General features: G+C 39.5%; 1 protein-coding gene across 1 annotated transcript in view; it reads left to right on the top strand.

Annotated features, from left to right (window-relative positions):
* Window positions 1-17,420, top strand: part of TLL2 (tolloid like 2) — a 148,010-nt gene that overhangs the window by 81,579 nt on the left and 49,011 nt on the right. The window contains exons 4-7 of the mRNA XM_053584534.1: window positions 7,187-7,342; window positions 10,216-10,333; window positions 16,106-16,284; window positions 17,235-17,340. Coding sequence (XP_053440509.1) covers window positions 7,187-7,342; window positions 10,216-10,333; window positions 16,106-16,284; window positions 17,235-17,340 — 559 coding nt within the window. The remainder of the gene's footprint in view (window positions 1-7,186; window positions 7,343-10,215; window positions 10,334-16,105; window positions 16,285-17,234; window positions 17,341-17,420) is intronic.

Here is a 17,420-nt window from a genome sequence, read left to right as displayed (position 1 = left end):
GTGCCAGCCCCATATACCGAGGGCGGCGGGTTCAAACCCGGCCCCAGCCAAACTGCAACCAAAAAATAGCCGGGCGTTGTGGCGGGCGCCTGTAGTCCCAGCTACTTGGGAGGCTGAGGCCGGAGAATCGCTTAGGCCCAGGAGTTGGAGGTTGCTGTGAGCTGTGTGAGGCCACGGCACTCTACCGAGGGCGATAAAGTGAGACTCTGTCTCTACAAAAAAAAATAAAATAAAATAAAAGATGCATTTCTAAGCAGAAGTGGGATGATGTAAGAAACAGCAGTTAGGAAGGAAAGGGGTGAATATGAGGGAAATATAAATTGGTATTGCAAACAGACAGACAAATGAACTGTAGGGAATAGCAATTAATTTGGGGGGTTTGAAATCAAATAAACAATAATGCACAAAAAGGAGCATCTTTTTTCTACAAATTAAGGTGTATTAAAAACCTTGTGTTTCTGAGAATGAGACTGAGGAATCTGATTTCTTCAAATCTGTCTTCTAGCTTCCTAATTATTATTATTATTATTATTATCATCATTATTATTATTTTTAGTTAGACTCTCCCTTTGTAGCTCAGGCTGGAGTTCAGTGGCCTCATTATAACCCACTGCAACCTCAAATGCCTGGGCTCAAGCAATCCTCTGCCTTGGCCTCCAGAGTAGCTCATACAGACTAGTAGCTCACTACAGACTCATACCACCACACCTAGCTAGTTTTTTTTTCTATTTTTTGTAGGAACAGGGTCTTGCTCTTAGTCAGGCTAGTTTCCAACTCCTGCCCTCAAATGATCTTCTGCCTCAGCCTCCCAGAGTTTTAGGATTACAAGCATGAGCCACTGTACCCAGCCTCACTAATTCTTTATACTTCATTAAGTATGAATGTTAAATATTAAAGATGATAGGGTGGTGCATGTGGCTCAAAGGAGCAGGGCACCAGTCCCATATGCTGGAGGTGGTGGGTTCAAACCCAGCCCCGGCCATAAACTACAAAAAAGAAAAAATAATAATTAAAGATGATACTAAAGAATAGAAAGGGAATAATGGAAATAAAAAGTAAATATAGAAAAATTTTTAAATTTAACGGAAATCAGAAAAGGAACAAAAAAGGAGGAAAGATGTAAAAAGCAAAATGAAAGCACACAACAAAAGGAAGAAAACAAGTCCAGGTATATGAATTATAAAATCAGTGTAGTTCATCTGTTGGAAGAGAAATTCTCAGGTGGATCAGCAAGAAAAATTCCCCAGCTATTTGCTGTTTATAAGAGACATACCTAAAACCTAATTAAACTTAACATGCAGAAATACTTCACTAAATGTTAGCAAATCAAACCCAACAATGTACGAAAAAGAATTAAAGACCATAACCCAATGGGATTTATCTTGGGTGTGCACATTTGCAAATCAATCTGAATAACACACATATCAACAAGCTAAAAAAGAAAAATCCTGCGATCACATAAATTGAAGCAGAAAAAGCATTTAATAAAATCTAACACAATAAAAACTCAACAAGTTATAGAGGGGAATTAACTTGATACAGAATAGCCACCAGGAAACCTACAATTATATCATAATTAATAGTGAAATACTGAATGCTTAACTCATAAAATCTAGAACAAGGAAAGGGTGTCTACTCTCATACTCCTACTATTTTGTTTTTATTTGAGATAGAGTCTCACTTTGTTGCCCTCAGTAGAGTGCTATGCCATCACAGCTCACAGCAACCTCAAACTCTTGGGCTTAAGTGATTCTCTGGCCTCAGCCTCCCTAGTAGCTGGGATTATAGGTGCTGGCCACAAGGCCCAGCTATTTTTAGAGATAGGGTCTCACGATTACTCAGGCTGGTCTCCCAACTCCTGAGCTCAAGTAATCTACCTGCCTTCTCCTTCCAGAGTGCTAGGATTACAGGCTTGAGCCATGGTGCCCAGGCTGTCTCAACACTGTGAAGTAATCTGAACACTGTAATGAAGAAAAACAAATAAAAGGCATAAAAATTGGAGAGGGAGAAATAAAATTGAAAAAAAGAAATAAAATTGTCCTATTTGCATGTGGTTATCCAGTTCTCCCACCACCATTTATTGAATAGGGATTTTTCCCCCAGTCTATGTTTTTTGTTTTTTGGTTTTTTTGCTTTTTTTGAGACGGATTCCCACTATGTCACCCTTGGTGGAGTGCTGTGGCATCACAGCTCACAGCAACTTCAAACTGTTGGGCTTAGGTGATTCTCTTGCCTCAGCCTCCCAAGCAGCTGGGACTACAGGTGCCCACCATAACACCTGGCTATTTTTTGGTTGCAGCTATCATTGTTGTTTGGCAGGGCCAGGCTGGGTTTGAACCCGCCAGCTCCAGTTTATGTGGTTGGTGCCCTAGCTGCTAAGCTACAGGCACCGAGCCCCCAGTGTATGTTTTTGTTGGGTTTATCAAAGATCAGGTAGCTCTAAGAGACCATTTTCATCTCTTGGTTTTCTATTCAATTCTATATGTGTATGTCTCTATTTTTTGGGCCAATACCATGTTGTTTTGATCACTGTGGACTTGTAATATAACCTAATGTCTGGTAGAGTGATGCTTCCAGCTTTGTTGTTATTACTAAGAATTGCCTTGGCTACATGAGTATTTTTCTGGTTCCATATGAAATGAAGAATTATTTTTTCTAGTTCTTCAAAGTATGATTGTCACCACTTACAAAAATTGACTCAAGATAGATAAAAGATTTAAATCTAAGACATGAAATGATAAAATTTTTAGAAGAAAGTGTGGGAAAAACTCTTGATGATGTCGGCCTGAGGAAAGATTTTAAGAAGCAGACTTCGGTGGCAATCACAACAATAAAAATATAAACAAATGGGACTTAATTAAACTGAAAGGTTTTGTACAGCTAAGGACACAACAATTAAAGCAAACAGACAACCTTCAGAATGGGAAAAGATCTCTGTATGTTATGAATCTGACAAAAGGTTATTAACTAGAATCTACAGAGAACTTAATCAACAACAACAAAAAAGAATAAACAATCCCATCTATCACTTGGCTAGAGACATGAATAGAACCTTCTCTGAGGAAGACAGATGAATGGCTAAGAAACATATGAAAAAATGCTAATTGTCCCTAATCATTAGAGAAATGCAAATCAAAACTTCCCTGAGATATCACCTAACCCTAGTGAGAATAGCCTACATCACAAAGTCTCAAAGTTGCAGATGCTAGTGTGGATGTGGGGAGAAGAGAACAGTTTTATGCTGTTGGTGGGACTGCAAACTAATACAGACTCTTTGGAAAGAAGTATGGAGAGTCTTCAAAGAACTCAAATTAGACCTCCTATTTGATCCCACAATCCCATTACAAGACATCTACCCAGAAGAAAAAAAAAAACATTTTATCATAAGAACATTTTGCATTAGGTTGTTCATTCCAGCTGAATTTATAATCACCAAGATGTGGAAACAACCTAAATGCCCACCAACCCAGGAATGTATTAACAAACTGTGGTAAATATATATCATGGAATACTATTCATCCATAAAAAGATGGAGATTTTACAGCTTTTGTATTAACCTGGATGGAGTTGAAACATTCTTCTTAGTAAAGTATCACAAGAATGGAAAAGCAAGTATCCAATGTCCTCAATACTAATATGAAGCCAGTGTATGATCTAATTCACATCCACCTAAGAGAAAAATGCAATTCAATTCAAGTTGGGAGAAGGGAGAACAAGGAAGGGGGTTGGTGTGCTCCTACTTAATGGGCACAATGTAAGGTTATATGGCACACCTCTTAGGTGCAAGACATAACTACAACAGGGACTCTACCTAACAAATGCAAACATGGTAACCTAGTTTGTACCCTCACATTAACCTGAAATTTAAAAAAATAAAATAAATTTTTAAAAAAGAAAAGAATAGGGCGGCACCTGTGGCTGAAAGCAGTAGGGCGCCAACCCTACATGCTGGATGTGGCGGGTTTAAACCCAGCCCCTGCCAAAAACTGCAAAAAAAAAAAGAAAAAGAAAAAAATAAAATTGTCATATTTGCAAATGACATGTTCATCTACATAGAAGATCCTGAGGAACTTATAAGGATAAAAAATTTCAAAAAACTTCTAGAACCAATACATGAATTCAGCAAAATGGCAGACCAACACATGAAAACTGTTCACATTGTTATATTCTAATGATGAGCTTGCAGAAATCAAAATTAAAAGTGCAATACCATTTATGATAACACTAAAGAAAATGAAATACTTGTGTATAATAAGTAACCAAATATGTACAGGATTTGTATGATAAGAATTAAACAATGCTGGTGAAAGGAACCAAAGACCTAAATAAATGGGGGGACGTACTGCATCCATCAATTGGAAGACTACAGTAAAGGTGCCAGTTCTCTCTAAATTGATCCACAGGTGTAATTCAATTCCTCTTAAAATCCCAGCATGGTTCTTCTGTTTGTTTATTTGTTTGTAGGCATAAGACAAGCTTATTCTAAGATTTGTATGGAAAGACACATAAAAATTTATATGGAAAGATAGGTAAAAACGATCATGGAAATGAAGACTAAAGGAGAGTAATAACTCTAGCCCACATTAAGGCTGACTGCAAAGCTCCAGCAATCAAGACAGCATGGTATAAATGGTGCACAATGGAATAGAGAACCTAGAAATAGACCCAATCTCTGTATGACCCATTAGTCTTACTCTTGGGTGTTTATCCCTGGGAAGTGAAAACTTAACTTCACACAAAAACCTGTGCATGAATGTTCATAATGTCTTTATTTGTAATACCAAGAAACAACTTAGATGTCCTTCAGTAGGTGAATGGTTAAACAGACTGTGGTAGATGCCTACCATGGACTATTACCCGGCAATAAAAAGAAACTATTCATACATGCAACGCCTTGAATGACTCTCCGGGGAATTTTGCTGAGTAAGAACAGCCAGTCCCCAAAGGTTATATGTTGTATGATCCCATTTATTCCCATTGTTGGGAATTGTTGTATGATTCCCATTTGATATTCTTCAAATGACAAAATTTAAAAATGAAGAACATGTTAGTGGTTGCCAGAGTTGAGGGATGAATGGAGGGAAAGGGAGGTGAATTGTGGTTATAAAATAGCAACATGAGGGATCTTTATGGTGATGGGACTGTCCAGTATCATGAATGTGGTCATGAATACATGTAAGTATGAATTGTATGGAACTGCACACATACACACATACACAAGTATAAGTAGTGGTGGGACATCTGAATGAAATCAGTGAATTGTATCAATGTGCATATCCTAGTTTGCGATAATGTACTATAGTGTCAACAAAATTTAAACACTGGAAAAAACTGAGTAAAAATACATGAAATTCTCTATGTTATTTGTTACAACTGGGTGTGAATCTGCAGTTATCTCAATAAAAATTTCAGTTTATAAAAAGCTATTTTATATATAGATGTTGGCATGGATGTGGAGAAAATGGAATACTTCTACACTGCTGGTGGGAATGCAAACTAATATGTTTCTTTTGGAAAGTTGTTTGGAGAACACTTAGGAATCTAAAAACAGATCTGCCATTGGATCCTACAATTCCTCTACTAGGTATATATCCAGAAGACCAAAAATCACATTATAACAAATATATTTGTTTATATTTGTACCAGAATGTTTATTGCAGCCCAATTCACAATTGCTAAGTCATGGAAGAAGCCCATGTGCCCATCAACCCATGAATGAATTAATAAATTGTAGTATATGTACATCATGGAATATTATGCAGCCTTAGAAAAATATGGAGACTTTACCTCTTTCATGTTTACATGGATGGAGCTGGAACACATTCTTCTTAGCAAAGTATCTCAAGACTGGAAGAAAAAGTATCCAATGTACTCCACCTTACTATGAAACCAATTTATAGCTTTCATACGAAAGCTATAACCCAATTATAGCCCAAAAATATGGGGAAAAGGGAGAGGGAGGGGAAGGGTGGAGAAGGGGAAGGATGGGTGGAGGGATAGTAATTGGTGGGACCACACCTATGGTGCATCTTACAGGAGTACATGTAAAATTTACTGAATGTAGAATATAAATGTCTTAACGCAATAACTAAGAAAATGCCATGAAGGCTATGTTAACTAGTTTGATTAACATATTTCAAATTGTATATAAAACCAGCATACTGTACCCCATGATTGCATTAATGTACACAGCTATGATTTAATAAAAAATAAAAATAAAAAAGATTGACAATAACAAGCGTTGGGGAGGATGTGGAGACATTAGAACCCTGGTGTATTGCTGATGGGAAAGTAAAATGGTGTCACTGCTTTCGAAAACAGTATGGTAGTTTCTCAAAAAGTTAAGCATAGTGTTACCCCATGACCCAGCCATCCCACCCCTAGGCATATACCTAAAAGAATGGAAGGCTTATGTCCATCAAAATGTGTACATTAGTATTCACAGATGGTCCAGGTGAAAGAAACCAGACACAAAAGATCACGTGTGGCGTGATTATGTTGATATGAAATGTCCAGAATTAGCAAATGCATAGAAACAAAACATCACCAATTGCCAAAGACTGGGGAAGGGAGAAATGGGGAGTGACAGTTAATGGATGCAGGGTTTCTTTTTGAAGTGAAGAAAATCTTACAGAGTTAGATAGTGATGATAGTTACATAATTTTGTGAATATGTTAATACTAAAACCCACTAAATTGTGCACCTGGAGAACATTATGTAAATATATGAAATATATATCTATTTTTTTAAAGAGAGAAAAAGCTAGAAAGGAAACATCAGAATAAAAAATGAAAGTAGAAAAAAGTAATAAAATTAATGGAATAAAGAAACGAATGCCTCCACCCATTCCTGTATCATAGGCCTGTACGCTCACTACACTTAACTCTTCCCCCTGTCTGGAAAATACCCCCTTGGGGTGCCAAGCCCTGAACAGATGGTATACCCACTTTAGAACTGTTTTTTTTACTTTTTTTTTTTTTTTTTTTTGCGCAGTTTTTGGCCGAGGCTGGGTTTGAACCCGCCACCTTCAGCACATGGGACCAGCATCCTACCCCTTTGAGCCACAGGCGCCGCCCCAGAACATGTTTTAATACTCCTTGTGTGGATCTGTGGATAATACAATTTTAACCATCATTCACAGGAGGAGTCCGAGGGCAAAGCAAAGGGTAACCTGACTGTCTTTCAGATGGCAAGGAGAATGCCACACTTCCGCACAGTCCTGGGACCTCGAATACCACAGCTGGGTCTTCCTCTTCCCGGGTCCGAAGAGCCACAACCTCAAGGACAGAGAGGATATGGCCCGGAGGAGTCATTCCCTACGTCATTGGAGGGAACTTCACCGGTCAGTAGCCCCAGACAAGGCCAGCTGTGGGGCTTGGGGATTTTGCCTCTGTACCTTGAGAGGGTCCTTCTGGGTCCTGGGAACGGTTCAGGTGGGATTGAGAGATGCCTGGGGCCACAGTGGGCCTACCCGTCCATGCTCCCTTGTGGCTACAAACCCTGGTCCACCAGATCTGGGGAAACTGCAGTCTCTGTTGGGGCTATGTCCTCAAAGTTAGTCACCTTGTTCTTGAGGCTTTATGTTGGGAGTGGCCTGTGACCCTAGTCTTGAAGGATAGATAAGGTTTGTACAATGGGTTTATGAGGACAAGTCCTCCAGGCAGATGGAAGCCTGTGAGCAGCTCACCTATCCTTGCTGGGATGAGTGCCCTGGACCCGGTGACTAGGGGGACCCTGAGCTCAAATCCTGGCTCCAGCACTACCAGCAGGACATCCTAGGCAAATTATTTACCTCTCTGTGCCTCTTCTAAATGGGGATGATAACATTTCTACCATGTGAGTTGTTTTGGAAATTAAATCAATTAGATAATGCACTTAGAATAGTGCCTGGCACATAGTAATTAAACATTATTTGATACTGGAATTATCTTTAAAATATGTAAAATGTCCCACGGCATCATGTTGCCTCTAGAGTGAAACTGAAACTCCTGACAGTCCCCTGTGAGGCCCTGCCCCAGAAGTCCTCACCTGCCTCACTGCCTCTTTGGCCCTCTCCCTGGCCCCTCCACCCCCACACTCTGGCCTCGCCAGCCCAGCTATGTCCCATCATGTCCCCTCTTAGCCCCCTCAGCGCACCCATATTTGCACCTGGCCTGCTGCTTCTCATTGTTCAAATGTCATATCAACGAACATGTCACAGAAAGGGCTACTCTGACTCTCCACTGCCCCATCAGCTGCCGTCTGTCCCCACACCTGCTTTATAACCTTCACAGCACTTGCCATCACCGGAAGTAACTTTCCTTTTTTTCTGTCTCTGCCCAAGCTCTGTAGGAGCAGGGGTCTTTGTTCTGTCTGGCTTCCCCTCCTGTGGCCCCTGCACCCAGAACAGGGAGGGGGACGTAGCAGCCCCACAACACCACAGGCCTGTGAATGCCTCAGTGAAGGTCCATGCTGAGTGGCTCTCCCAGGCTCTCAGTGCTGTTTCTGAGTCATTCCCTTCCCTGTGGCTCTCTGACTTCTCTAAGAGGCAGCTGATGAAGGCAGATGCGCTGAGGACCTGCCAGAACCACTGAAAACCACTGATGAGTAAGTGAGAAAAGGGACTGAGACCTGGACAGGGGCCCTGGGGCCTGGAGACAGCCCAACTCCTCCTGCCTCCCGCCTCCCCTGCCTCTGTCCTTGGAGGCTGTCCTGCAATTCCCGTTTGTCCCCCAGTTCCCTTTTGTCCCCCAGCAGGAACCCAGGGCTTCCTCCTGCCAGACACTTATTAGGGGCCCCAAGATCTCTCCTGTCCTCAGGGCTCCCTGTTGTCATAGCAAAGGAAGGTGGGCACTTAAGGAATTGAAACAGGAGGATTATATATAATCCACCAGGAACTTTTGTTCTTTGGTATCTTAGCTGTGTTCTTTCAGATCTGGTGTGTTTTACTGACCAAAGATATATATTACTTTCATCCATGTGAACTCAGTTTATATACTAGACTTTTGTTGGCTCAGGGATTTATGTTATTCTCTAATTTGTTGGATTGCTTTTCGGTGAGTGATTGAACTATAAGGAATTTGAACCAAAAGTGTCAAAATGTCAGAAAAAAAATGGACAGCTAAGTTACTCTTTATTCTATACCTGTGTTTTTGGAAACAATAAAATGATACCACAGAGCCCTGGACTAGGATGGGACCCTCTCCCGCATCCGGTTTTGTTTTGTTTTGTTTTTGTTTTGCAATGAGGGCTCTCTAGAATTCAGGCCCCTATGCTCCACCATCCTGTGTACTTCCCAGACACCTTTTTTTCTATGTCTTTCTCATTGCTTCTAGGAAAATAAAAATAGTCTTCTGCCAGATTGATAGATTTTGAAAAGAAATTACTGACTATATGTAACTATCAGGCTGGGGTTTTATTATTCAATAAATTTCCATTCAAGGAAATATGAAGACAGGTTCAGAGAAAGTATGACATTCAACTGTTTTCAGAGGAGGCCTTATTGAAAACTGGGCTCAGGGATCTTCCAGAAGACTCTGAACTCCGAGCAAAAGTACATGAATGTCCATGCAAAATGTTAATAGAATGTTTAGCTACGTGGCTAAAGGAGAACGAGGGGGTGGGATGCAGGCCTGGTGAGCTGATGCCCCCTACTTTAAAAGCCTACGATTTCCAAATCAATTAACCTGGGTAAAGTTTTGTAAAAGTTTAGAAAATACTTTCAATACAAAGGGAAAACTGGGAAGCCCACGATATTTTGAAAATCTTTTTTATTCTCCCTTCCAACTCACAAACTCTTTCTCTATAGGTTTGGCAATTTGGGAAATTTGTGTTGGATTTTTAGCAAGGGGGATCTTTATCCCTAGTGCATTCTGGGTTTACTCTGGGTCACCAGAGCAAGCTTTTAAAGAACATTTTTAAAAATATTTAATTAGCAAATAAAAATTGTATGGATTCAAGGTATACCATGTAATGATTCGATATATTATGTGACAATCACTACAATCAGATTAATTAGCACATCCATTATCACCCATGGTTACCCTTTTTTGTGTGGGGGGCCGGGTAAGAACACAAAATCTGCTGTCTTCTTACATTTTAAGTAAACGATACAGTATTATTTAGCAAGCTTTTTTTTGATCATTGGAACAAGCTTTGTCTTAAGCCAGCATGTCTTAAAGCATCTAGGAAAGTATGGACTCATGGAAGTGACCAGCAAGCGCTCTGTTGTTTCAGGAAGCCAGAGGGCCATTTTTAAGCAGGCCATGAGACACTGGGAGAAGCACACCTGTGTGACCTTCATAGAAAGGACCGACGAGGAAAGCTTCATTGTGTTCAGTTACAGGACCTGTGGGTGAGTAAGTGAAAGCAAGGCCACCTCAGCAGAACCAGAAGCAACAAAACAGATGATTCGTGAGTCTTGAGTTTCTCTGTAAAACCATTTCCACTGTTGATAGGAGTCCAGAGTTTGCTAGAAACTCCTTGCCCTCAGTGAAATTTCAATCCAATGGCAAAGCAGGCGGGGCCAGGGAGACCAGGGGGCCTGTCCCTAGGAGGGCAATGAGAGGAACTGGTGGTGTGTCACAGGGAGAAAGATGTAAGGCAGTGGTTCTTACCCACTGGGGGTCAGGGCCCCCCTTGAGAATCTGATACACTGGGTTTTTCTCCCTCAAGAATAGACATACGCATATACAAAATTGTGTGTGGAATTTGAGGGACACGGGCTTACAGACTTACTACAGAGAAGACAGCGTGTAATAAAATGTCTGGCTTATGACTAAAGTGTCTGTTATGCCAGTAAATGTGAGTGCAATGTGCTCTTCTACAGAAAGAAAAAGGTTCTCACCTTGGGTCAAAAACCCAGTCCCGACTACATGTTCTCTACGTAAGATGGTTACTGAAAGAAATGACCTAGAAAGAATAAATGAACCTAGAGAGGTTTAAAGCTAAAAGGAAAGAAGCTATACAGGCAAATGCTAACAGAAAGGAAGCTGGAACCACAATTTTAGTTATATGCTAGGTTTTGTTATTTTGCCGTTTATGTTTTTACAGTTAGAAAGTGTTTTTTTAAAAAGGTGAGACAATTTATAATGAGAAAAGATACAAGCTACAGGGAGTATATAACTGTCATAAATCTTCATGCACCAAATAGCATAGCATTAAGACTCATAAAACAAGCCCCAGGGAATAGAAGGGGAAGTGGGCAGAAACACCCAGCAGCGGGATACTTATTTCATTCCTGTCAGCCCAAGTAAATCAGTGTCAAGTTGACCAAAAATAAGTAGAGCTTCATAGAGGATTTGAAAAATGTAATTAATAGAGTTGATTCTATAGGTCATCAGATTCTGTAACCTGATAACACAATTTGAAGTGCCTATTGAAGGATTATCAACCTTGACTATCTATTGTAAGTGTTAAGAACATCTTAATGGATTCTAAAAGGCAGAAATCGCACTAAAATGTTCCCCGATTGTGAAGCAATGAAACTGGACATAATGACAAAAATGGAATAAACATTACCTGGTAATTTAAAAGCTTCCATCCCCTTTTTATAGCTTTTAGGTTATATAAAAATCAAGATTAAAATTACAGAATATCTACATAATGAAAGCCCTACAGTTCAAAATGAAAGAGATGTAGCTAAAGCTATGTCCAGAGGAAAAGCCCACAGCACCAGTTCATGTTGTTGAACATGAAATATTCAATTCAAATAAGTTAATGAAAAGAAATAAAACCTACCACCATCACAACAAAGTAAACCTAATGAGAGCACAAGGAAACAGCCCAGATGAAACATTAGAGGGCTAATACATTCAAGAGTAAATTATTTGAATAAACAAACAAAAAACAATAGCTAAACCACTCAGGAGTTTAACTGAGACAGAAATATACAAAATTACAAATGGAAAAAGGAAAAATAGCCACAGATTTAGCAGAATCATAAAAGAGTAGTTTGCAAAACTCTAGGGCAAGAAATGTGAAAATGTGTAGGTAATATGAAAGATGTCAAGGTAAAAGGTACTGGCACAGACCAATAACTTTGAGAAAAATTGAAAATTGGAGGGATAAAGTTATCTCCCCCTAAGCATCAAATCCAGAATTTCACAGGTGAATTCTTTTAAACCTTCAAGAAACAGATTATTCTGATATTTAAGCTTTTTAAAGCACAGAGAAAGAGGAACACTTTCAAATTACTTTTAAGGAATTACCATAGCGTTGTTACCCCCAAATGACAAAGATGGCACCTAAGGAAAAAAAGGAAATTATAGACTCATCTCACTCATTGATAGCCGTGTGAAATCCTAAATAAAGAATTTAACAGTACACTCTCGCCAGGGCGACAGAGGGAGACCCTGTCTGGAAGGAAGGAAGGATCCAACAGTAGAAGAAAAGAAGAGTTACCTGCCAACTAGGTTTATCTAAGGAATGACAGACTAGTTAAGCATTCAGAAATCTGTTACTGTGACTCATCAGTCAAAGGAGTGAGGCCATATTCAAATCTCAATAGATGTTAAAAGGCATCTGTATTATTCAATGTGCATTTTTTTGTTTAAAAAAAGTAATCAAGGTAGCACAGAAATAAATGTCAAAAGTAGATTCTTGAATTACAAAAAATTAACATACGTATGTATAAATATACATATATCTGAATATCTGTATAGTTTCAAACCAAAAGCCCACATCACATTTTATCAGTGATATTCTTTTAAGTGTTTCTATTAGGATTAGGGGAAAGTCAAAGATGTTTATAGTCACTACAATTATTTAGCATTGTTCTGGAAATACTAACTAATGTTATAATTAGACAAGAGAAAGAAATAAACATGTCGAATGTTGGCAGGAACAAGGCAACATTTGCATTGTTGGAAGTTAATGTGATTGCATGCCTAGAAAACCCAGCATATCAATTAAAAAACTGTTAAAAACACATGGAGACTATATTAAGTGACTGATTACAAAATTTGTTAATAAAAAATTAATTGCTTCTCTTTACATGAAATAGTTTGATATGCTTTTATAATAGGGAAAATATTACAACTTTAACAGAAACATAATAGATATTATATCTAAAGAATAACTTAACAAAGATGTGCCAGACCTATAGGAAGAAAATTCTAAAACTCCAAGGAACCTAAAAAAAAATAAAATAGAAATGCGTACCGGGGCGGCGCCTGTGGCTCAGTGAGTAGGGCGCCAGCCCCATATGCCGAGGGTGGCGGGTTCAAACCCAGCCCCGGCCAAACTGCAACAAAAAAAAAAAAAGAGCCGGGCGTTGTGGCGGGCGCCTGTAGTCCCAGCTGCTCTGGAGGCTGAGGCAAGAGAATCGTGTAAGCCCAAGAGTTAGAGATTGCTGTGAGCCGTGTGACGCCACAGCACTCTACCAGAGGGCGGTACAGTGAGACTCTGTCTCTACAAAAAAAAAAAAAAAAAAAAGAAATGCGTACCATTTTCTGGTATGGGAATAGTCAACATAGTAAAGATGTTGGAACTCCCTAAAATAATCTATAAATTCATGCCATTCTGATTTGCACACCAACATTTATTTATATATACAGTAGAACCTCCCTAGTTGACCACCTCCCTACACTGACCACCTCCTTAAGTTGACCTAATTTTTATAGAGTGGACATGCACCACATGTACACATCAGTACTGTAGGCCTAGTTCCTTATGTTGACCACTTCTGTATGTTGACCAGTTTGTTAGAGTCCCCTGGGTGGTCAGGTTACAGAGAGGTTCCACTGTGTGTGTGTGTGTGTGTGTGTGTGTGTGTATGCACGTTTGTAGGTATGGACTTATTTTTACAACTTGAACCAATGATATTCAAGTTTATATGGAGGAAGAACCATGCAGAACTACAAAGAGAGACAGACAGAAAGAAAAGAAAGCAGTGATGGACAGAGATGGGGTCATAGATACACATGTATCTAAACATACAGATTATTAAAATGCACAATGAAGACAATTACAATAACTTAGAACTTAAGAAAAAATAGACATGTGGGGAAAAGGGCTCAAAATGAATATGCCTATACACAAATTTAGGTAGTATTTTAAATGAGTGAGAGAAAGATGGATTAGTCCACTGGGATATTTGAATACTGAGATAATCTGTGAAAAAGCAAAGCTGGGTTTCTACCTCACTTTTTACACCAAAAAACTATTCAAAGATGTAAGCATTAAAAAAAAAAGAAAAGGAAAAATAAAAAGAGTTTTAGAAAGAAATAAGTGTAGAATTTATTTATAATCTTGAAGCATGGGTATCCTTTCTCAGCAGTAACTAAGAAAATGAAGAAATTTGACAAATTTACATTCAAAACTTAAAATTTAACCCAATTTAATTTAAAATGCAACACATTTTTATGACAAAAAGAAAACAAAAACAATACATAAAATAAAACCCAAGTCAAATGAAAAATAACAGTGAAAAAAACATTTGCAACACTTTTGACAATCAAAAGCCTAGTTTCTCTAATTTACAAATGATTCTTAAAAATCAACAATAAAAAGATCAACAACCCAAAAGAAAATTAGGGGAAGATCTGAGCACAGTTTATAAGAAAAAAAATGCAAATATGTCATAAAATATGGGAAAAACTATCCAGCCTCACTGCAATGAAATGCCATTTTTTAACTATCCAATTGAAAAAAATTTGATAAAATTAGTGTTGGCCAGAGTGTGGGGAAATGGGGATTTGATATTATTAGTACGTAAATAAGTAGACAACATTTTGGGAATGCAATTTGATAGTGTCTATAAAAATTTTAAATGCCTATGCCCTTTTATTCATTAATCCCACTGCTGTAAGTTGACCCTACCATGAATAAATAAGAGTCCAACTATTTGTTTTGCTTTTTGTTATTGTTGTTAATTTCTTTGTTTTTTGGTTTGTCTTCCTCTCTCCCCTGTGGGTTTGTTAAAATAGCAAAAACTGGCTTGGTGCCTGTAGCACAGTGGTTACAGCACCAGCCATATGCACCAGGGCTGGCGGGTTCAAACCCAGCCCGGGCTTGCTAAACAATGACAACTGCAACAAAAAATAGCCTGGTGGTGTGGCAGGTGCCTATAGTCCCAGCTACTTGGGAGGCTGAGGCAAGAGAATCGCTTAAGCCCAAGAGTTTGAGGGGGCTGTGAGTGGTGATGCCGCAGCACTCTATGGAGGGTGACATAGTGAGACTCTGTCTCAAAAAAAAAAAAAAAAAAGAAATAGCAAAAACTGGAGTTAGCCTAACTATATATTAACAGGGAATTGATGAAATAATATTTAGTACTGTAAGAGATTTAGTACTATGAAATAAACTTAATACTATGTCGCTTTGAAAAGAAAGAAGGTCTGTATGTGCTATTATAAAAAGATTGCTACATTAAGGAGGACAAGAAGCAAGATGAAGGGCAATGTACACAGTATATTGTGTAATTTACATACTTGTAGAGTTATCTATGTCTGTCTATATTTAATATCTATAGCATCAAAATTTTCTGGGACGGCATGCCAGAAACTGTGAGCAATGGTTATCTTTGGATAAAGAAATTGGGTACGGGGGTGAGAAAGACTTACTACTTTAAACTTTTGTAAAGTGGTCATGTATTTTTAATAATGTTCGGTAGAGTTTAACTCAGTGGTGAAATTATGGGCCATGTTAGTTTCTTTTTTAAACCTTTCTGATTTGAAAATAATGGAGTCATCACTAAGGTGGCTCTGATAGTGGTACCAAGATGCATGCTTTGCAGAGACGCAGTAGCCTCCTTCCTCATCCTCCTCCTCCTCTGTTCTCATCACTAGAGATGGTCCAGCAGAGATGTGGGGGCCTTGGGGCTTCAGGCGTGGGTGTGGTTTGCACTTTACTTCAGGGAGAGAGGCCATGTCATCCTTGAGATTCTGAAGAGGGTCCAAGACCACCACCGCCACCAAAGAGGAACCATTTGGCAAAGGGCAGAGGAGGATTTCTGCACTGGGTGGGAAGTTTGACAATAAGAACAATTTCACCTCTGAAAGCCTGTCTTTTGTTTACATACACACACACACACACACACACGGTTGTTGATGATGAGGGGCTGGAGAGAGTTGCCTCTTGTTCTGAATATTCCCTAACCTGCTGACCTGCTATCTCTGCCACTGCCCAGCTGTTGCTCCTATGTGGGGCGCCGAGGAGGAGGTCCACAGGCCATATCCATTGGGAAAAACTGTGATAAGTTCGGCATTGTGGCTCATGAGCTGGGCCACGTGGTTGGGTTTTGGCATGAACACACCCGACCAGACAGAGACCAACATGTCACCATTATCAGAGAAAACATCCAGCCAGGTAAGGAGGCCTTTGTAGAGTCTGGAAGCCATTGGCCAGGGAGGTGGCTATAGGCCCAGGAGGGAGGGAAGGAGCAGGCTTGCAGTAACTGACCACCGCCAATTGCTAAAGATGGAGTAGTCACCCTCCCGTGCTGATGTTTGCCACCGGCACTGCCACTATCCATGTGTGGCTTCCTGGGAGGTCATCTGCCATAGCTGGCAGGTTAGAGCAGAAGCGAAAGGATTTCCCATGTTGTGGAGGACAATGAAATCCAACTCCATTTCCTAAAAGAAACACAATTCAGCAGAACACTGTTTCAGCATCAGAGCTGATAAGTTAACAAAAGAGTTCTCCTGGCTGCTTTTCCAAGTCCCTTTTGCTGATAGGCAGCACAGTGCACCAGAATGCAATACAGTTGGGACATGAGTACGTGTGAGAGCAGTATTTCTGCCTGGAAACATTCTGATGCAAGGCGGATAAAGTGTGTAAATGTTTAAAAACTATCTTATGTCAAATAATTTTATAAAGAAATTCATATTAAACAGAAAGTAGCTAGTTGATAAATATGATTGCCTTAAAAATGCTTCAGACTTAGAGAATCTGAATTGTGAACTATTTGGGATCAAATTTAACTCCTTGATTCATTTTCTTTTATTTCTTCAAATTGGAAGCTCAAAGTTTTATTTGTTTTTTTTTAATTTTTGGCAAGCAGATTAATGACCAATTTGTATGCGAACTTTGTTGAAACATTTTGAGTCTCATTTGGGTGGTGGTGTTGGGAGAACATAGGGCTTGCTCTAAGTTTCAAATTCTAATCTGTTAAAAATAACAAGAACCACAAACCCTGTTTGACTGATTGGGCTAAGGGAGCCCCCAAAAGTTGCTATGGGCCCTCCTTCTCCCTCCTCTGCCTCATTTCAGGTGCCTGGCTTGGTTTTCAAAGGCCTTAACAGAGTGTTGTGTCACAGGTCAGGAGTATAATTTCTTAAAAATGGAAGCTGGGGAAGTGAGCTCTCTGGGAGAGACATACGACTTTGACAGCATCATGCACTACGCCAGGAACACCTTCTCAAGGTCAGAATCTACCCCTCTGCCTCATTTGTGTTTTACTGTGCCTGCCGCAGGCTTGGGTCAGAATCCTGGAGGTCTGCAGA

Source organism: Nycticebus coucang, chromosome 3 (genome assembly GCF_027406575.1).
Source record: "Nycticebus coucang isolate mNycCou1 chromosome 3, mNycCou1.pri, whole genome shotgun sequence".
In the NCBI taxonomy this organism is placed as follows: domain Eukaryota; kingdom Metazoa; phylum Chordata; class Mammalia; order Primates; family Lorisidae; genus Nycticebus; species Nycticebus coucang.
Note: the sequence above shows the minus strand (reverse complement) of the source record. Positions and strands in the feature narration are given on the sequence as shown.